Source organism: Eschrichtius robustus, chromosome 17 (assembly GCF_028021215.1).
Source record: "Eschrichtius robustus isolate mEscRob2 chromosome 17, mEscRob2.pri, whole genome shotgun sequence".
Classification (NCBI taxonomy): domain Eukaryota; kingdom Metazoa; phylum Chordata; class Mammalia; order Artiodactyla; family Eschrichtiidae; genus Eschrichtius; species Eschrichtius robustus.
In genome coordinates, this window is record NC_090840.1 from 76613035 (window position 1) to 76633351 (window position 20317).

Sequence of the window (20317 nt, forward strand, 5' to 3'; positions counted from 1 at the left end):
CCTCTTCTTATCCTCTTGCCTGAATTTTCTTATTTATTATTAATAACACTAGCATTAAGTACTGTATTGAGCTCTGATTATGTGCTAGGCACTATGCTAAACGCTTTATATATAATACCTCATTTCCATTCCTCAGAACAAACCTAAGAGGTCTTTTGAACTCTTTTTTCACATGAAGATTTAAGGCTCAGAGAGGAGTAACTTCCCAGGGGTTACTGAGTTGGTAAGTGTTAGAGCTAGGATTTAAAGTCCACTCTGCTATTCTAATCATTTTGGTGAGTAATGTATGTCCCATATTTGCAGTAATCTTTTTTGCTTCTGTGGTTTCACTGTGACATTTATTCGTTCAACAAGCTTTCTTTCTAGGTAGGCATCAGGGGTACCAGGACGAGAGACACATCTTGCCCATCTTCTAGGAGATCATAATCTAGAGGGGAATATGGATATACAAATGATGAACTATTACATACTATGTTATGATATAGAAAAGGTTATAAACAAACATCTTTTAGAAAATAAGAAAGGAAATCAAGGAAGGGTTCACAGAAGAGGTGACACTGGGGTTAGGTCTTGGAGGTTGAAGAGAAGGATTTTTGGGAGGAAAGACTGGGGAATGTGGACAAAGTAACAGAAGAATGGGAGTGACCAGTGTGTTTAGAGTTTTTCAGTGAGCCAGGTGGTGAGGCTTTGGGACTGGAGAACAAGTGGTCCAATAAACACTGTGCGAGAGAGCCCTGCCTGTAGGCAATGCACTGATATTTAAGATGTCTAATCAGGGAAGGACATGATCATATCTGTGAGTGTGAAAGACAACTGTGGTGGAAGGTGGTGGGACTGAAGAGGAGAGAAAGTATTTAGAAGGTTTAAATAGTTGAGGCCTGAATTAATGAGGAAGGGACATAGGGTAACAGCACTGAAAATTGGGAAGTTCAAGGAACTATGCGGAGGTAATCTTTATTTATTTATTTATTTATTTTTGGCTGCGTTGGGTCTTCGTTGCTGCGCAAAGCCTTTCTCAAGTTGCTGTGAGCAGGGGCTACTCTTCATTGCAGTGCACGGGCTTCTCATTGCGGGGGCTTCTCTTGTTGTAGAGCACAGGCTCTAGGTGTGCGGGCTTCAGTAGTTGTGGCTCGTGGGCTCTAGAGCACAGGCTCAATAGTTGTGGCGCACGGGCTTCGTTCCTCCGCGGCATGTGGGATCTTCCGGGACCAGGGCTCGAACCCATGTCCCCTGCGTTGGTAGATGGATTCTTAACCACTGCGCCACCAGGGAAGTCCCTGTGGAGGTAATCTTAATAAGTGTTTTATATGTGTGTGTGGGGGGGCTTTTGGGAGAGGTAAGTCATTATGAGCAACATGAATGTTTTCACCATCTTACCTGGGTTAAGTGCAGGAAGAAAAGCTAGTCTACAGAGGTAAAGGGTGATGCATTTGATTTGGAGCAAGTTGAATTTTGGGTGCTTGTGGATCCTCCAGCTGGAGACATCTAGATGTCTAGGCAGCTAGAGGGATGGCTGTAGCACTCTGGGTTCGGAGCATGTAGGCGGTGGTTGAAAAGTCTGAGATTGGAGAAAACTGCCCAAAGAGGGAGTGCAGAGTAAGAAATAAGAGGAGCAAAGGTGAAGCTATGGGAGAAGCCAATGGGCCAGAAGAAGAGATGGCATCAAAGGGAATTTAGGAAATGTAGTCAATACACAGGAGAGCAGGAGTGCATGGCATCATGACAGCTGGAGGGTAAGACATTTAAAGGAGGGAGTAACCGAGACTTTCAATTTCCTCTGCATGGTCAAGCATCATGAAGGCTGGAAAGTGACTTCTCCTACAGCCCAGCTATCATTGTTGGAGGTTTTTTGTTGTTGTTGTTGTTTTTAATGCTTTTGCACAGTTTTGATTTTATGGATCACCTTGATAGGAGATCTCTGCAGGTGTTTTAGATAAGAACAGAAGGTCTGTGTAGCAGTGGGTTCCCAGAGGGCCCTACGCAGATGGGTAACTTCCCCCCGCACAAGCTGGAAAAACACTCCCTGACAACACACCATTATTCCTGGGCACCCAGGGGAAGCAAATGACAGAGGATGCAGGTGGATTGCTTTGTCAGGCACTCCCAGGAGAGAAGGGGTCAATTCCAAGGCTGATGTGTCTCAGTACTGTGAAGCAGCCGTTGAGAATACAAATATCTTGTTCCAAAGCGAAGGAAGAAGCAAATCAGGCAAAGGTGAGTCTGAAAGCTGCCCAGCAGGAGACTCGAACTCCTTCATGGTCACGGCCGCCATCCAGGTAACCTACAGACCTCCACACGGCGCACCGGCCTAGAAGGGTGCCCTTGGTTCTCACTGCTGCCTTTTCTCTTTCTCCACCTCTCTGTACCCCATGGACAAATCCTCAAACACATGCCCTAAATGCTGTGCTACTCCTACCTCTGTATTTTCTCACTCTCCGGGGGCGGTGGGGAACATCCTGGTCAACCTTCAAGGCTCGGTCTTTCTTTGGATTCTTCCAAGACACCTGGCATAAGGCTGAGTACATAGAAGGTGCTCAATAAATACTCACTGACTTTTCCTTTTTGTGGGGAGAGAAGACTGTTTCTCTTCTCACCAGCCTTCTTAGGCTGTACTCCCATCTGCACTCCCAGCCCCTCTGCCTGCCCTCGGGCTGCATCCTTTCCAAGTAGGAAGAAGGGCCAACCCTACTCCTCGGAATCCATCCGGAGTGTTCAGTGGACCTGGTTCTCACTGCAGGGCAGTGTCGCTGTTAAAGGGCAGTGTTTATGGGAAGTTCAGATGCTTGTTCTCTCTTCCTCCTTGACCTTCCCTGTGGGAGGAGGCTTGGTCATCTCTTCCCCTTGGCCAGGCCACCTCTTCCTTTAAGCAAGGAAGCTCAGGTTGCCCCAGGAAGTCCTGATGGGCAGGAAGTGAAAGGCAGGCAAGAGCAAAGCCTTGTGGGTTTGAACCTGTAGCTCTGAGACATAACCAGTAACGCACCCTGGGCAAGGTATCGTTCTTCTGAGCATCTTAGTTTTTGGTGCATCTTATTTTAGTCTGCAAACCTGGGATTTTTAAGTCCACCTCCTAAAGGAGGCTCTGAGGTTAAAGTAACAAAGCAATGTAATGCTTAGCACATAATAAGAACTCAAGGAAACATTCATTTTCTTTCTCTATTCATGGTGAAAATCAGGAAACTAAAGGCATCTTAAAGATCTCTGGGAAGAGTATTAACTGCAAGACACTTTCTAAGCAAGGTACTGGCGCTATGTATAAAATTCCTCTGGAAATCTCTGCAGCAGCTCTTCAGCGTTCGTTTATTTCTGCACACATAAACATTATAACATCGGACTGTAATTTTTATCTAATTATAGAGCTACTCAGGCATCCAGGGATTCTGAATTTGCTTTTGCATTCTTGGTGTACATAAGAGGCAAGGAAACCTTTCATTTCTGAAATCGAATCTGAAAAAGAATGGCAAGGGATTTGCGAACAGCTCTATCCAAATCATTTCTAGACGTTAAGTTCTAATTTACCCTCTGCAGTGTGTCTTTAAAGCAGGGTCTGGGTTGGTACCATGACTGGAGGTTTGTTGGGGAGGCAGGGATCGGGGTGGGGGGGATGAGTGAGTAGCCTATAGCAGCTTGTGGTGCATTCGGAAACAGAAATGCAGACTGAAAGATGACCCTGGACTACCCTCGAGAATCTGCAAAGTGCCTGTGAGTCCAATAGTACATTTGATCCTTGTAGCAACCCTGAGAGGTCAGTATTTGTAGCCTCTTCATTAGGTGAAAATACGGTGACTCAGGAAGGGAAAGGGAACCAGGATTTATCAAAATAGGTATGGTTCATTTAATTCTTACCCCAACCCTGGGAAGCTGACATTGTTATTCCCATTTTACAGATGAGAAAACTGAGGCTTCAGAGAGGTCAAGTACAGACACATAGCCAGTAAGATGCATAGTAAGTAGATCTATTAAGATCCAGTGCCTCTTTCTTTCCTCTCTCTCTGCCCTCTCTTGCTTGCTTCCTCCCTCTTTTTCCCTTTCCCTCCTACCTCTTCCCTCCCTCCATCCCTCTTTCATTACCATGCATGCAGACTTAGATACACCGTTCTATAATTACAAAAGGGATTGTCTGGTCTTTCCTCAGTTTCCCCTTCCGGGAGAGGAACAGCTGCACGCATGTGGAAATTAAAGGAAAGCGCCAGGCAAGCACTGTCTTTCTTTGCCGGGGTCCATTAATTTTTGCTCTGGGGGCTGGGAATTAGCTGTGGTCATATGAGCAGAGATTGCCTCGTCTGCTAAAAAGTCCGTGACAGAAGAAATGCGAGTGAAAGGCACCTACCATCTGTTCAGTCGCAGAGAATCAATCAGAAACAAAGTGAGCTGGAGGGGAAATGAGCTCACGGTGAAGAAAGCTTGGGCTGTGTCTGGGGCCCACAGGCTGCTCAAGTCCCACTACATGTGGGCTGTCTGGTCAGAGCTCAGCTTTGAAGTTGTCTTCACTATCAGGTTTTTCTCTTCACTGAGCAAGTGAGGTTGGGGTGCTGGCTGGTGTTTTAGCTCCTGGCTTCAGCTTGTACCCCATAGTCAGAGGGACTCCGTCAAGGCGGCTGCCAGGCGAGGTTCCAGATCTCTTCCCCCAAACCCAGGAATTGGGCATCAAGGTGCTTCACCTTCCTTGGTCACCCCTCCTGGGAAGGGGGCTGGGACCCCTTCTTCTGTCCCCGTGCCAAGTCCAGATCCTCAAGTCCATCCTGGGCTCCCTCCTCCTGTCTCATCCCTCGCACCCGGTCAGTCCTGGGAACTGTCACCCCTCCATCCTAAATACCGAGCAAATTCGTCCTCTCTGGTTCACTCCACTGCCACTATCTTGTCCCTATTATTTGTCGCCTGGAGTTTTGCAATTCCCTCCCAGATGGTCTTCCCAGGTCCACACCTGACCCCCTCCTATCATCGTCCAGTGAGACCCTTCTAAACACAAATCCAATCATGTCACTTCTTGGATTAAAATGCTTCAATGAAGTCTTCTCTGCCAGCCAGTCACAAATCCTCCACAAGGCTTACAAACCCTTCACCTCCAAAACACCCAGTTTCCAGCCCTTCCCACTCCACTCCTTCTCAGTCCTCTCCCATAACCGGGAGGGTCCTTCAGGAGGTGGCTTAGGTGTCAGTGTCACCTCCTCTGGGAAAGCTGCCCTGACCCCTCCACCTCACCGCACTCCTACACAGCCCGTGCCACCCGTTCCCCATCCTGAATGGGAGCACTGTATTATAGTTGTTCAACTCATTTCTTTCCCCCGAGTAGACTGGAAGCTGTATGACGCCAGGGACTGTGGCTGTGTGGCCCCAGTGTCCAGCACAGACAGGCTCATGGTAAGTGCTCACAGGATGTTTGCTGGGAGTGTCAACGCCCTGTGCTCCCGGAGTCCAGAGGGAAGCGTGCACCAGCTATGACCACATCCACATCCTCACTGGCAGGAGTGAAGAGGGGAGTCGAGGAAGTTTCGGTAGATCTGGCCAGACCCTACAAACACTCACAGCTTACCACCCTGAGACCATCCTTTTTCCCAGGACCCTAGTCCGCACGTGGCTCTTGGGTTGTCAGGAAACCCGTTCTCCTGTGGCATTCCCTGGTACCCTGTCCTGATTTATTCATTGCCATAGCATATACAAATCTACATGCATAGCATATACATATCTACATGCATACCATAGACATATCTACATGCATACCATAGACATATCTACATATGTATCTACATGCATAGCATATAAGTAGCTACATTTAAAGCATATATATATATATATATATATATACATATATATATATACACATCTAGACATACACATATATTAAAATTATTTCTTTGTCTCCTTCCACTAGATTATAAGGCTCAGAAGGGGAGGGTTTTTTTTTCTTGTTGTTGTTTTGTCTTGTCTTTGTCTCGTTTTTTGCATTTTTTGTTCAGTGACGTAACCCCAGCATCTAGAACAGATCTGGCTCACAATAGGCAAGGTTTCCCCAGCCCCATTTGGAAGAGGTACCGGGTCCTTCCTTCTCTCTCTCATTTAAAACTTTTTTAAAAAAACTGTAAAATGAACCATAAATACAGAAAAGCACACAAGTATCACTTAGTTAGTTATTTTAAAGTGTCTGCCTTAATAAAGGTCACTCAGTTCATGAAACAGAACTTTGCGGGGCATTCCGAAGGTCCATCCATGTCCCCTGCTCCAGCCATAATCCTCTCTCCCATCCCGTTAATCACTTCCCATTTCTTTATAGTTTTATCATCCACTTTAGACACTACAGTTTAGTCTTGCCCATTTTTTGCTAAGTTTGATTTGTCTTCTAAGTCTTTAGAAAAAATCTACAGGTTCTCTCTTTATCTCATGCCTTACAATTTATTTATTGAAGAGTACGTGCCCTTGACCTGTAGTCTTTCCCACTGTCTGGATTTTACTTTTTTTTCTTTTATTTTATTGAAGTATAGTTGATTTACAATGTTGTGTTAATTTCTGCTGTACAGCAAAGTAATTCAGTTATATATATCTATATATACTTTTTCATATTCTTTTCCATTTTGGTTTATCACAGGGTATTGAATATAGTTCCATTCCATGTGCTATATACTAGGACCTTGTTGTTTATCCTGGATTTTACTTTTGTATACTCATTCAATATCTTCTGTCCCCTGTGATTCTTGCAAATTGGGAACTGGATTCCTGGTCACACAGGTTTGGCCCCTTTGATAAGACTACAGACTTGTGTTCTTCCATCAGGAGATACATTTGTCTTTCCTTTTTGTGCTGTCAACTCCTAGATCCATTAATTCATTGAGAGTTGGAAAATGGTGATATTTTAATTCTATAATATCTTTAAATTGTATTAGCTTGAATAATTTTATGATGTTTCCACTCACCTGATCTTGCAGTTCATGCAGGAAAGACAGAAAAAAAAAATTGTTTCTTTCCCTTTTTTCACTAGTTTGCAATACAACAGATCGGCTCCCTATCATCCACCAAAGGTTATCAACCCTTAAAAATGTCATTATAAACTCATAAAGTTTAAAATATTTGCTAGTTGGTTTTTTTTTTTTTTTTAAGAGATTGGAGTTTATTTATTTATTTATTTATTTATTTATTTATTTATTTTTTGGCTGTGTTGGGTCTTCGTTTCTGTGTGAGGGCTTTCTCCAGTTGCGGTGAGCGGGGGCCACTCTTCATCGCGGTGCGCGGGCCTCTCACTATCGCGGCCTCTCTTGCTGCGGAGCACAGGCTCCAGACGCGCAGGCTCAGTAGTTGTGGCTCACGGGCCTAGTTGCTCCGCGGCATGTGGGATCTTCCCAGACCAGGGCTCGAACCCGTGTCCCCTGCATTGGCAGGCAGATTCTCAACCACTGCGCCACCAGGGAAGCCTATTTGCTGGTTTTTGATTGACTGTTTTAACAATGATCCACACTGGGGCTAAAATTATTCCATCTTTGGACAGTGGAAGCTTCTTCAATGCAGTTTCTGAGTCCTTTAGAGGTACTATGAAGCATGATGGCTTCTTCGCATTCTAGTAGGACAAGAAGCTCCAGGCTTATCTTGCACATTTCCTGTCCCAGCCGTAGAGTCAAACATATCTCCAAAATTAAAAAAACAAAAAAACCAACTGTGATATGTTACTTCCAGACCACAATCTGGCCCCTAGTTATGCTCACATATACTTATACTGGGTTGGAAATTCTTTCTAGGATTACCCATATTTATATCTCCAATCCAGGATACCATCTTCCTTCTAGTTCTCATGTCTTCTTAAGCTCTTCTTGCTGTGAAAGCTTCTCAGACTTCCTTTGTTTTACTTTATTTTTTATTTTTTAACATCTTTATTGGAGTATAATTGCTTTACATTGGTGTGTTTGTTTCTGCTGTATAACAAAGTGAGTCAGCTATACATACACATATATCCCCATATCTCCTCCCTCTGCGTTTCCCTCCCACCCTCCCTATCCCACCCCTCTAGGTGGACACAAAGCATGGAGCTGATCTCCCTGTGCTATGCGGCTGCTTCCCACTAGCTATCTATTTTACATTTGGTAGTGTATATATGTCCATGCCACTCTCTCACTTCATCCCAGCTTACCCTTCCCTCTCCTCGTGTCCTCAAGTCCATTCTCTACGTCTGCGTCTTTATTCCTGTCCTGCCCCTAGGTTCTTCAGAACCATTTTTTTTAGATTCCATATATATGTGTTAGCATACGGTATTTGTTTTTCTCTTTCTGACTTCCTTTGTTTTAAATGACCTTGACCGTTTTGAGGAGTACTGGTCAGATACGTTGTAGAATGTCTTTCAGTTGGGATGTGTCTGATGTTTCCTTGTGATTAGGTTATGGGTTTTGGGGAGGAAGCCCACAGAGCTCATCAACATGACATCGCTGCTGACGTGAACCTTTATCAGCTGGCTGGGGTAGCGTGTACCAGGCTTCTCCATATACCCCGCCATCCACGCTGTGGAAGTCACCTCCAGCAGAGCCATACTTGAGGAGAGGGGCTTAAGTTCCACCTCACTGAGCACAGAGTATCTACATAAATTACTTGGATTTTTCCCCATGGGAAATCTGTCTGTTCTTCACCTTTTATTTATTCATTCAACCATTTATTTACATCAGTGAACCTATGGATATTTATTTTATATTTTGGGTTATAATCCAATACTATTTTATTTATTTTCTTGCTCAAGTTGTTCCAGCTCTGGTTCTAGGGGGCTTTCCCTGTGTCCCTTTGACATACTTCCATGTGTGTGTATGTTTTAATATTTCCTTCTTTTCTGGCCCTAAATGATGTTCCAGGATCCTCTTATATATTTACTACCCCAGACTTAGAATCAGCCAGCTCTCCAAGGAGCCCTGGTTCCTCATATTGGACATGGATATTAGAAATCAAGATCAGGGCTGTGCTCATTGCTTGATGTGGCATTACTACTCAGACATCATTGCTCCTGGGCGTTCTCTGCTGACACAGCAAGGACACACATATGTGTATTCTAATCTGTGTCGATAAACATATCTGTGTTTACACAGACAGCCTATATCTAACTATATCTATAGTGAGCTAAACAAATTCATACTAATGTCTCCAACTCTAATCCTTTATCATATGGATCATTCTAGCGTTTTCTCCTTGCTTATCTGTAACCTTCTCCGTCAACAGTGAGAAACTTGACTCCCACAGTCTTCCATCCATTTACTTAACTGTTCAATTATAGCGCACATATACTGTGGTTCAGGTTGTTCACACATAGCTCCATGAGAAACACCTTTATCAGCTAAAGCACAGTGTTACTGTGCAGTTCTTTTTGCGTTTAGTCCTCAAGAGTCCACACATCTCCAAAGCTACTTAGGAACCACCTTTTCACCCCACCCCCTTTGGGGAGGTTGTTTCACACTTTTAATACAGTTACGTTCTTTTATCACAGTCTGATTTCATCATGGGTTTCCCTGAACTCGTAAGCAATTTTAAAACATTTGTACACATTAAGGTTTTCATTCTTTGTGCTGTAAAGTTCTATGGGATTTTACAAATGCATAGTATCATGTATACACCATTACAGTGTCATCCTGAATAGTTTTGCCAGCCTAAAAACATCTCCCGGGCTTCGTCTATGCAATAATACTCTTCTTCCTCACTCCCCAAATAATATCCTCCCTCCCTTTGCATGCTGATTTTAATTGAGCATTTCATATGATTCCATTTTGTTTCCTTTCTTAGCATATCAATTTTATTTGTTTTAAAATTTTTTTAGTGTTTACCCTAGAGTTGACAATATGCTTTCGAAATTAATCTAGGTCTACCTTCAAATTATACTGCAGCACTTCACGCATAATGGGGGTACCTGAAAACAAAGCATCCCCAGTTCCTCCCTCACATGCCTTATTGACGCTGCTGTCATTCATTTCACTCATCCATATGTATAACCACTAAATGCGTCGTTATTGTTACTTTAAACAGTTATCTTTTAGATCAATTAAGAATATGAAAAAAACATTTTATTTAACTTCATTATTCCTTCTCTGATGCTCTTCCTTTCTCTGCGTAGAGCAAGTTTCTGACCTACATCATTTTCCTTCTGTTTGAAGAACTATTTTTTTTTAAACATTTCTTACAGGGAAGGTCATCTGGAAATGCCATTTTTATTTGTCTGATAAAGTTTTCATTTCTCTTTTGCTTTTGAAGCATACAGACTTCTAGGTTGGTGGCTCCAGCTCCGTTCTCTTCTTGCTTGCAGAGTTTCTGATGAGAAGCACCGTGTAATTCTTCCTGTTCCTCTATAGGTAAGTAGTAACCCCCTCCCCACACGGCCCCGCACTGTGTCTTCTGTTAAGACTTTGTCTTTGGTTTTCTGCAATTTGAATATGACATACTTAAGTGTGTTATTTATTTGTTTGGTTATTTATTTATTGTGTTTATCCTGCCTAGTGTTCCCTGAGGTTCCTGGTTCTGTGGTTTGGTGTCTGTCATTAATTTTAGAAAATCTTCAGACATTATTACTTCAAAGATGTTTTCTGCTCAGCTCTCCTTTTATCTCCTTCTGGTATTCCAATTATGCATAAGTTACACCTTTTGGAATTGTCCCAGAGTTCTTGAATGCTTTGATCTTTACTTTTCTTAATTGCATTTTTCTCTTTGCATTTCAATTTGGGAAGTTTCTATTGACCTATATGCAAGCTCACTGCTTCTTTCCTTGGCCTTGTTCAATCTACTGATGTGCCCATCAAAGGCATTTGTTATTTCTATTACGGTGTTTTTGAGTTCTAGCATTTCTTTTTGACTTTTTCTTAGAGTTTCCAACTATTGGGTTGGAATATATTGCCCATCTTTTCTTGCATGGTGTCTACTTTTCCCGTTGGAACACTTGATATGGTAATAACAGTTATTTCAAATTCTCTTTCTGATAATTTCAACAGCTGTGTCATAACTTGAGTCTAGTTCTGATGATTGCTTTGTCTCTTCTTCCCTTTTGACACGACTTGTAATTTTCTGTTGAAAACTGGTTATATTGTATCAGGTAATAGAAACTGAGGTGAATACACCTTTACTGTGAGGATTTATAAATATATTAATCTGGCTAGAGGTTGCGCTATGCTTGGTGTTTGCAGTACCTGTATGTAACAATGACTCCAGTTCTTCTTGTTTCCTTGTGTCTGAACCGAACTCCCCTAAATACTGAGAAAGAATCTGGGTCTTGCAATTCTTTCAGCCACAGCCCGCAAATAATATACTGGATTGCTGGTGTGGGGAGCAGGTGTGGGGCATGGGGCTTTGCCAATCCTTTAAATCTCCTTTTTGACTTTAAAATATTCTTCCTTTCCACCTTCTATTTCTCTTAAGGCATTATGTGCTATGTTTATGTGCCCTATATTCCCTCGTATTAAGTCTTCATTTCTGAAATGTATCTTTCTTTTATTTTTATTTCCTTTTTGAACACTCTTCCCAAATTGCTAAGTTTTTTCTAATTCTGATTTAGGCTGTCATTTGATGTCTTAAATCACATTAAGGGTTTCAGTTCTTTTTGAAATAGTAGGTTAATGTTTTGTTATATGTTGTAGGCATGTCTTTTTGGAGTGCTTTCATTGCCTATCAGGATATTAATCTACTTTTAATTCTTGTTTTTCTTATAATAGCTTATTATGGGATTGTCATCAATACATTTTGTTGCTAATTTTTGTGTAAAATTAACCCGGTTGAACATTTATAAAGAGGTGTTGTTTGGGATAGTTTATGTTTTAACTCCACAGAGACTTCTTTACTTGTTTTCACATAGTATTCAAAACAGGATGGCTAGATTCCCTTTCCACTTTTACTTGGACCCTACCTTCTTCATTATAACCCTATTGTGAGTAATTTTGATCCTATTCATACAGTTCCTTCCAGGGCCCTATGCTGGGAGGGAGATTTGACTGGTCAGTTTTGGGAGTTCATAGTGTCTGACAATTCTAGCTCTTTGGACCTTAACTGCAGACCTTTGCGCTCACCTGACGTTGGATTGGGCAAACCCCCTCCCACTTTCAACTGCTTTTGCAATTTGGCCCATGGCACTTCCCAGTGAATATCTGTTGGTGATATTGGGGCTCTTTTCTTCCCAGATATGACAGATGCCTACTTGTTTCTTTCCAATTCCTCCCACACAGATGCTGATATCACATCCAGTCTTGGGGCTCTTGGGAGATTGTCATTCCCATTTTTAAATTTATGGGTTTACCACATCACCTATTTTTGTTGTAAATATGGTCCTTGAGGTTTTTGGTTTTATGCAGTTGCTCAGATATGTGGGAATTCTGAGAAATTCAGAAATGTACTACTTCTACCACCATCTTCCCTGAATCCCTTTTCTCCTTACATCCCTGCCAATCTGGAAAAGGTCAAGCATTGCCATTCCCTGACTGTTAGTTAACCTGAACGTCTTTCCTTCACAGAATCATGTTACAACCTTCCTCAAAAACCTTCAGGGTCTCCTTCCAGGTCTCCTTCCTGCTCCCAGATTCAATTCTAAATTCCTTACCAGAGCATGTGGACGTTGCACTCCTGCTGGTCATCTCCCTTTTCAGCCATGGCACCCACCACATCCTTGCACAAATGCTTGACCCTTGAGTCTTCCATTTACTCACCGTGCTACAAACACGAGGTCGTTCACATCTCTGTGCTTTTGCCTGCACTGTTTCCTAAGCTGGGAACACTCTTCCACTCTTTCTCCCTCATCCTACTCAGCTCAAAGCATCACCCCTTCTGCCAACTTTCTTTAAACCACCTAGGCAGAATGAATCACTGATGTGGGCACAAAGCAGTTAAGTAATTAAAAGCACAGACTGTCTCTGTGTTCAAATCCCAGCTCAGTCATTATATAGATGGGGATTAGAATGCTGCCTTACTTATTGGTTATTTTTGAGGCTTTATTGAGACAATCTGTGCAAAGGATTTAGCACTTTCCTGGCATATAATAAATGCTCAGTAACTGGAAGCCATTATTAACATCTCTCTCTCTCCCACTAAATTATATCTTAGAAGATGCAGACTTCCTCTTTCAAAATTATACCATCCTCAAGGGCTAGCAAGTTGCTTTGCCTGTATTAGACATTTAACTAATATTTGTTGATGTTATTTTTAACCACACGAAAGGGAGAAATTCCTGGTTCGTTTAGGGAGAAGGGAATTTATCTGAGAAAAGAGGCAAGGGTTACTTTACAGTGCAGGAGAGAGGAAAACACATGGTCATTGGACTAATCCAGAACTAGATTTAAATGCTGGCTCTGGCACCTATAACCTGTATAATAGAAGTCTGTGTCTAATAGAGTCTTAAGAGTCCAGGCTGTGGAGCTAGACTTCCTGGGTCTGAATCCAGGCTGTAACATTTTTCAGCTGTGAGACCCTGGGCAACTTATTTCATTACTCTGGGCCTCAGTTCTCTCCTCTTTCAAGTGGGGATAATGACAGCACCTACCTCATAGGGTTGCCATGAGAATTAGGTGTGTCACTGTATATAAAGAAATTGGATCAGGGACTGGCCACATACATTTGTTTGTAGTATTATTAGAGTGCCAAGTTTGCTGACCCTGGAAGCTATGATCCTGTATCTATGAACAACAAAGAGGTAATTAACAAAGGGACAAGTTAATGGTGATGGAGGGACTTAAGCTTACTTTCTACATTCGTGGGTGCAATGTCAAATAAAAGGGAGGCCTATGTTGATTTTGGTTGTTGTTTTTATTAAGACTGGGAAAAAGCTCTTGCCTTGGTAGAGTCATGAGATTATTACGCAGCGTAAGACAACCAGAACAGACTCTGATACTGTCAAATATTTTGCTATGAATCCTGGATCCCGTTATTGTAAATTCTGATCCCTTGAAAAGGTCAGCGGTTAGCTCCAGGTGAGGGCCCCTCAGCTCACAGAGACATTTCATCTGATAACTTAGTCCCTTCATATTTACCTTGAGGAAGGAAGCAAACTTTGTATTGCCGTGATAAACAGAAGAACGATAAATGCACAGACCAAGTTTGATTTGAATACTTCGTCCCTCATTTGAGAATACTGTAATTAAAAACAAAAAAAAGGAGAATGAATCACTAATAAAACCTTCACGGAGCATAACCTCCATCCCTCCCACCAACCTTCCAGTGAGAGCCCAGGGGTGAATACGATTCCCTTCATAGTAAAGGGGAACCTGAGAGGGACTTTGCATAAGCTTATAAACCAGTTCTCCTCCTCCCTCCCAACTAACATCACTTTAACAAAACAGAAGAGCACACATCCATATACACAGCAGATCAAATTCACACTGACATTCTTCATGAGTAAACGTTAAGTCATTTAAGGATCTCGCTCTTGTGGACACAGGGGAATTTTTGACCAGAGAGTCTGCCTCTCTTTTCATAAAAACTACTGAAAACATAAATTCATGGAATCTTAGAATAGAAAACAGCCAAAGAAATCTCCAGCAAGGGCAGCTGTTTCCTTTTGCACAAGAGAAAACAAAACTGATCGACCAATAGGCTCGATTGCCCTTCTGTTGTCTGCTCGAGGTGGCCCCGGGGAATGGTGGTAACTTTATTTTGATTATCCAGAGTACTCAGTAATTTCGTTGTCCAGCCTTAAAAGCTTCTGGAAGGTCAGCACTGAATGTGTATATACTTGCCTTAGTCCTGCCTAGTTTCCTGAACCATCTTCTAGTCACTGAGGAATAATTCAATTCCTTCAGAAGAAGAAAGGATTTTTAAAGCTGAAAAAGATCTTAAGATTAACCTAAACCAAGTCCTTCTTTTTACTTTAATGCCAGAGAGGTCTAGTAACTTGCCATAGATCACACAGCACAGAGCATTTTTGGGGGTGAGAACAGAAAGCTAAGCAACGGCTTTGGAACTATATGATCCCAGATTTGAATTTCACGGTTATTTTATAAAGGAAGCCAGTAAACAGAGCTATCCCAGCATCTCAGGGTCTATGTCGCTAATACCAAGAGAAGGCTTTGGTCAGGTCAATGAAACAAAATTAGTCCAACTTGTTGATATGGGAGTCATAGTCAATGGTTACATGATTTTTATTCTCTTGCCTACTTCTTGGTGTGGTCTGGGTTTTAGACTGAACTCACTGATCAATGTCATGGCTGTGACTTGGACAGTGGCAATGACAGGTAGCCGGTGAGATCCATGGGGGAAGCACAGTGCTGCTCAGAAACGGCACCTTCATTGCTGTCTTAGGGCAATGCTTTGTCTACTCCCTGGTGTTGAGGCCTCTGCCTGTTTGCTGACAACCTGCTCCACATCTAGAGGGGAACATGCCACTGAAAAATCACTGTAGCCATCTTCACTCCTGATAAAGCTACAGAAAATCCATGTTACTGATAGTTTTCAAGAGCCCTACCTAAGAACAGGGCACCATCAGAGAGACACACACATACCAGCTTGAAGATAAATGAAGGAGCCACAAAGCAGTTAATTCAAAGAAAGATAAATGTCTGAATTCCTTCTAACAACCGATTGCACAAGATCTACTTATTCTTTGTTGGCTGTCTGCTTTCAAACCAGCTTGGTTGTATAGATTTAATAATGAGATTTTAAGAACAACAATAATAATTTTTCAGGTACCTAATCTCTCTCTTGCTCCTTTTCATCATCTTCATCTTTATCACCCTCCTCATCAACTCCTCATCACTACCATCATCACAGCATCTTGGAGTCATGATGGACCATTACCTATAACATTGCCTTTCCATAACATCCCTGAGGACTACTCAAATGCCTGCTGATGATCATCAGATGACCTTTTCTGCTTTGTTGGTGGCAGCGGGGTTCTTTTCTCCGAGCTGGGGCAGGGCATCCTAGGGTTTCAAACACCCTCAACTTGAATACTCCTAGCGCCTAAGAGCTCATTCCTTTGCAAAGGATTCCTTTCCATTTTGGGCTCTTTCTCACTGTGGGAAGGTTTTTTTCCCATCAATCCCAAGCCTGAGTCCTGACTCCTTTCCTGAATGTTTTAACTGATGACTTAAAAAAATGTCACATAATCATCATTTGTCCAGACTAAAGTTGCATCTGGTTTCATGTTGTTCACTTCCTTCAGAAGTCAAGCTGGTTGGTGACAAAATATCTGCTGTACCTCCAGATCTTCCACTCTGTCAGTGTTTCACTGTGAGCAAAGCCAATTCCTTTTAACCTCACTTTTCTTATCCATCAGATGGGGGAATGAATACAATTCATAGGTTCTGCAGTGCTCTTCCATTTTACTATATTTTATTATGCTAGAATTTAATAATAAATTCTATTATTTTCAGGTTTGAACTCCAGTGCCTAGCACAGTCACAGAAAGGAATATTTGTGAAGATGAAACCAATCAAATATAAAATACTGGGTTTCATAATGGAGTGTACTTTGGAAATGTAAGGAGACAGAACTATGGAAAGAACGTGCCTAACTGGCTCAGGATGAGATTGAGTGAGGATTCATTTCACTTCCTCTTGACTTGTGAAGAGCTGATCACTCTGGTTCACAGCTATATTAAGTTACACGTATTCTCCTTCCTGCCATAGGCACACTCTTTATCTGGTCTCTGTTCTGTCCTCACTTGGCGCCACATATTCTTTTCTACCTTAGTGGTGAGCATGGACTAATCTAGAGCTAGACGACCTGGATGTGAATACCAGCTCCAACACTTACTAGCTATGTACCTTGGACAAATTTACTAAATTTTCTGTGCCACAGTTGCCTCATCCAGAAAAAGGGGATAATAATAAAAACTATCTCGTATGGGTTGCTGGGAGGATGAAATGAGTTAATATATGCAAAGTGCTTAGAGCAATGCTTATAGCACATGGTAACCTTACATAAGTGTTTACTATAATCAATTAATTATACATATTTTATTGTTATACTTGTTACCATTTTGAAGCCTGCTTTTTAACCACAGTGTTGCTTTCTAGAATGCTGTCCTCTGTTTCTCTGTACAAAATTATACCTTGTACTCAGTAGGGTCCCCCAAGGTGTTGCTGACTGATTGGTCCATCAAATTAGAAAAGATTCTTCAAAGGGGAATTATAATCTCGTATGCAGTCTTTTGTTTTAGGAAAAGACTTTGCCCTTATTCCTTCCCTTTCTTCCTAAAAGATCCTCCATCAATGGGTGGAATTCTCCCTTCTCCAGGGACCTTTAGGAAAGCTGTCCTTGGAAATGACCACTGGGCCCTTATAATTCATTGAGTCCTTGGTCTGTAAGAGGACTTGGCAACTGTATATGTTACAAATGAGGAACTTGAGAATCAGATAGGGGAAAGAGCTGGTCAAAGTCAATTAGGTGGTTGGTGGCAAAGTTCAGACAATAAGCCACATCTCCTGGCTCCTAGATCAGTGTCTTTGGGCAGGAAATGCCTGAAGACAGTAACTGAGCCAACTATAAATGGGATTAATACCAACTAAAAAGACCGTGCCACTTGGAACAAATTACAAATGCTTCCTTTGAGAGCTTAGATTAGAATTTTGATTATAGTCAGCCCTCTGTATCCAGGGGTTCCACATCAGATTCAACCAACCACAAATCAAAAATATTCATGAAAAAAAACTCCAGAAAGTTCCCCAAATCAAAACTTGAACTTGCCACTCACTGGCACCTATTTGCATAGTACTTACACTGCATTTGCAACTCTTAACATAGCATTTATATTGTACTAGGTATCACAAGTAAGTTAGAGATTATTTTAAGTATATGAGAGGATGTGTGTAGATTATATGCAAATACTATGCCATTGTATATAAGGGATTTGAGTGTCTGTGGATTTTGGTATCTACGAGGGGGGGGTCCTGGAATCAAGGCCCTGCTGATACAGAGGAACAACTGTATTATTACTTTTCAATCTGTAAGGCTTTGGTTGATTCAGGAAATGGTCAAAATCTAGTGTAACAAATTGAGTAATAATGAGTATTATCTAGTGCAAGGTAAGCAATATGCTACATGCTTTATGTGGATGATCTCATTTAATTATCATAACAGCACTTTAAAGAAGATCCCATTTATCATATCGCCATTTTGCAGATAATGACTCTGAAGATTAGAATAGTTGAGGAACTCAGGTAGGACCTCACGGATTGTAAGGAGGGAATCCAGAAAGTGCAAGGTCTCATTGGCTGCACTAACTGCTGCCACTTTGCTATTTTCAAGGTAAAATCATCTTCACAAGGTGCATGATCATGTGTCTTGTTATATTTCAGTGATGTGGTTTACAGTACAAAGAAAGAAAATGGGTTAAAAATTTGAGTCTATGTAAATCTTCATTAGAATGAAGGTGAAACATGATCTGGGCAAAGAATGGACCTCATAACCAGCCCACGAATTAGTTTAATAAATTGGCACTGCTGCATTTTCATGACTAATGAATGGCTCCTCAGCACAAAGCAATGCAATGTAAAGAACCCTTTTCTTAAGGCCTAGAGGAGTGAACAAATAACAGGGAATAAAATAAAAGATACAGTGGATTTTATTAAATGCAACAGAATAAGAGGGACCACCGTCTTCAAATAATAAAAAAATTGTTTTTAAAATGAATATTCCTACTTGATTTGATCAGGTTGAGACCTGGGTTCCCTTCTAAAGAAGTGGAGCAGGAAGAACTTGTGTTCCATTTTGTTCATGTCTGTGGATGTCGGCCCTGCATGCTCTTGAAAGGCATATTCATAAATGAACTCAGAGCCATGAGGATCTGTGGGTCCCTAGATCTGTCAAAAGGAAGCCTGGAACCCCAAGTGTGATCACACAAGGTAAAGCCCATTCTAGATTGTTCATCCACAGAGGTGTGACCAGGGAAGCTAGCTTGCAGAGGTGATGGACAGAGCTTCTAATTTGCTATGTTTCTTTGCCTGAGGCATGCCCGGAAAATCTTCCTAGGTGGGTTGGAGGGAAATCACCCCGCTCTGCTAGATCCTCCTCTTCGACTATGAGCGAAAAGGTACTGACTAAATTCTTACATCCCTACCAGATGAAGAGGATGCTTCTAACCATAGCAATAATGTAGTTAATTGTCCAAACTACAATGATTCTGGTCTTTGTTTCAAGTGTGTATGTGGATTGAAAAATTTTATAGGTGAAATGGATTTTATCTGTCACCTTGGTCCAGCTCTTAGTAATGCTGATTTCACTCAGTAAAACCTCTCAGAAATGAGCCATTAACTCCTGCCTGAGTGTGATGGGGGAAATCAGCCCCTCACTTGAGAGCCCATTCCACCTTTGGATAAATCTAATTTGAAAAAAGATAATTTTCTAGCACATCTCTCATTAATATAAATTAATATGTTTGTTAAAGAAGAATCTCAACTGGGACAATCTGCTCATTTTGCATGAGTGAACGAAGGAATGTAACGTCTGTTCTGTTGAATTCATGCATTATGGAGGATGGCACTGGCTAGAGCTCCCTTAAATTAGACCATTTGGGTGAAAAGCAATTGCAATAAAAAAGCTAGGAGCTAATTTTCAATAATTTCATATTTTGAAATAGAATATATTCCCTATCCTGGTGTCTAGCGTCTAACCAAATCATTTTCAAGAACAATTCTACGAGTGACAGGTGTATCTGAGGAATGTCTCACTGGTATATGTCTTCCCAAGTAAGTTGACCTTTGAACAAAGTAGATTTCCTCATAGTTAGTAAACTCACAAGGTCATGCTAGCATGTATTTAAGATGGACAACTTCAGAAGAATGAGGCTGGAAGGATGCCATCCCAGAGATGACAGAAGACTCAATGATAATATGTTATATAAATATTTTTGATAATGACAATATATGGTCTTCCTTGGTAGGGGGATGGATTGTCATAGGAGAATTCCCAAGCAGAACTTCATAAAGTTTCCAACCCACCATTCTCCCAGCTCCTCCAAATCTCCCATCCTTGGGAGAAAAGACTCTTCCTTTCTTGACTGGCCCAGTCCCCCAACAGTGAGAGTGATAACTGTTCCTTTATTCCTTGCCTAGAAGCCCCTCGTTATAGGTAATGGTGATATGCACACATGAAACACTAGGATTACTTTAAGGGCTGAGCTGATGACCTTTAGATTGAAATCATCATAATTCTATCATTCTACACTACATTATTATAGGTGAAATTGGTACTCCTGACTCTGAAAATGCTGGCTTTGTGGGACTGGAGCTAGCTAATTGGTCTGATGAAAAGATACAAGTGAAATGGCCCTTGATATCATTTGACTACCTAGAGGGTATAGAAATAGCAGGAATTTTACAAGGTAATATCAAGAATGTAAAGGAGTCTCACTTAGCTACTGTTCGAATAGGGATGGATTTTTTTTTTCCCCCTAAGTCTC

General features: G+C 41.6%; 1 protein-coding gene across 1 annotated transcript in view; it reads right to left on the bottom strand.

Annotated features, from left to right (window-relative positions):
• ADCY8 (adenylate cyclase 8) overlaps positions 1 to 20317 on the bottom strand; it is a 235889-nt gene that overhangs the window by 61302 nt on the left and 154270 nt on the right. The window contains exon 9 of the mRNA XM_068525423.1: positions 13950 to 14050. Within this exon, the coding sequence (XP_068381524.1) occupies positions 13950 to 14050 (101 nt within the window). The remainder of the gene's footprint in view (positions 1 to 13949; positions 14051 to 20317) is intronic.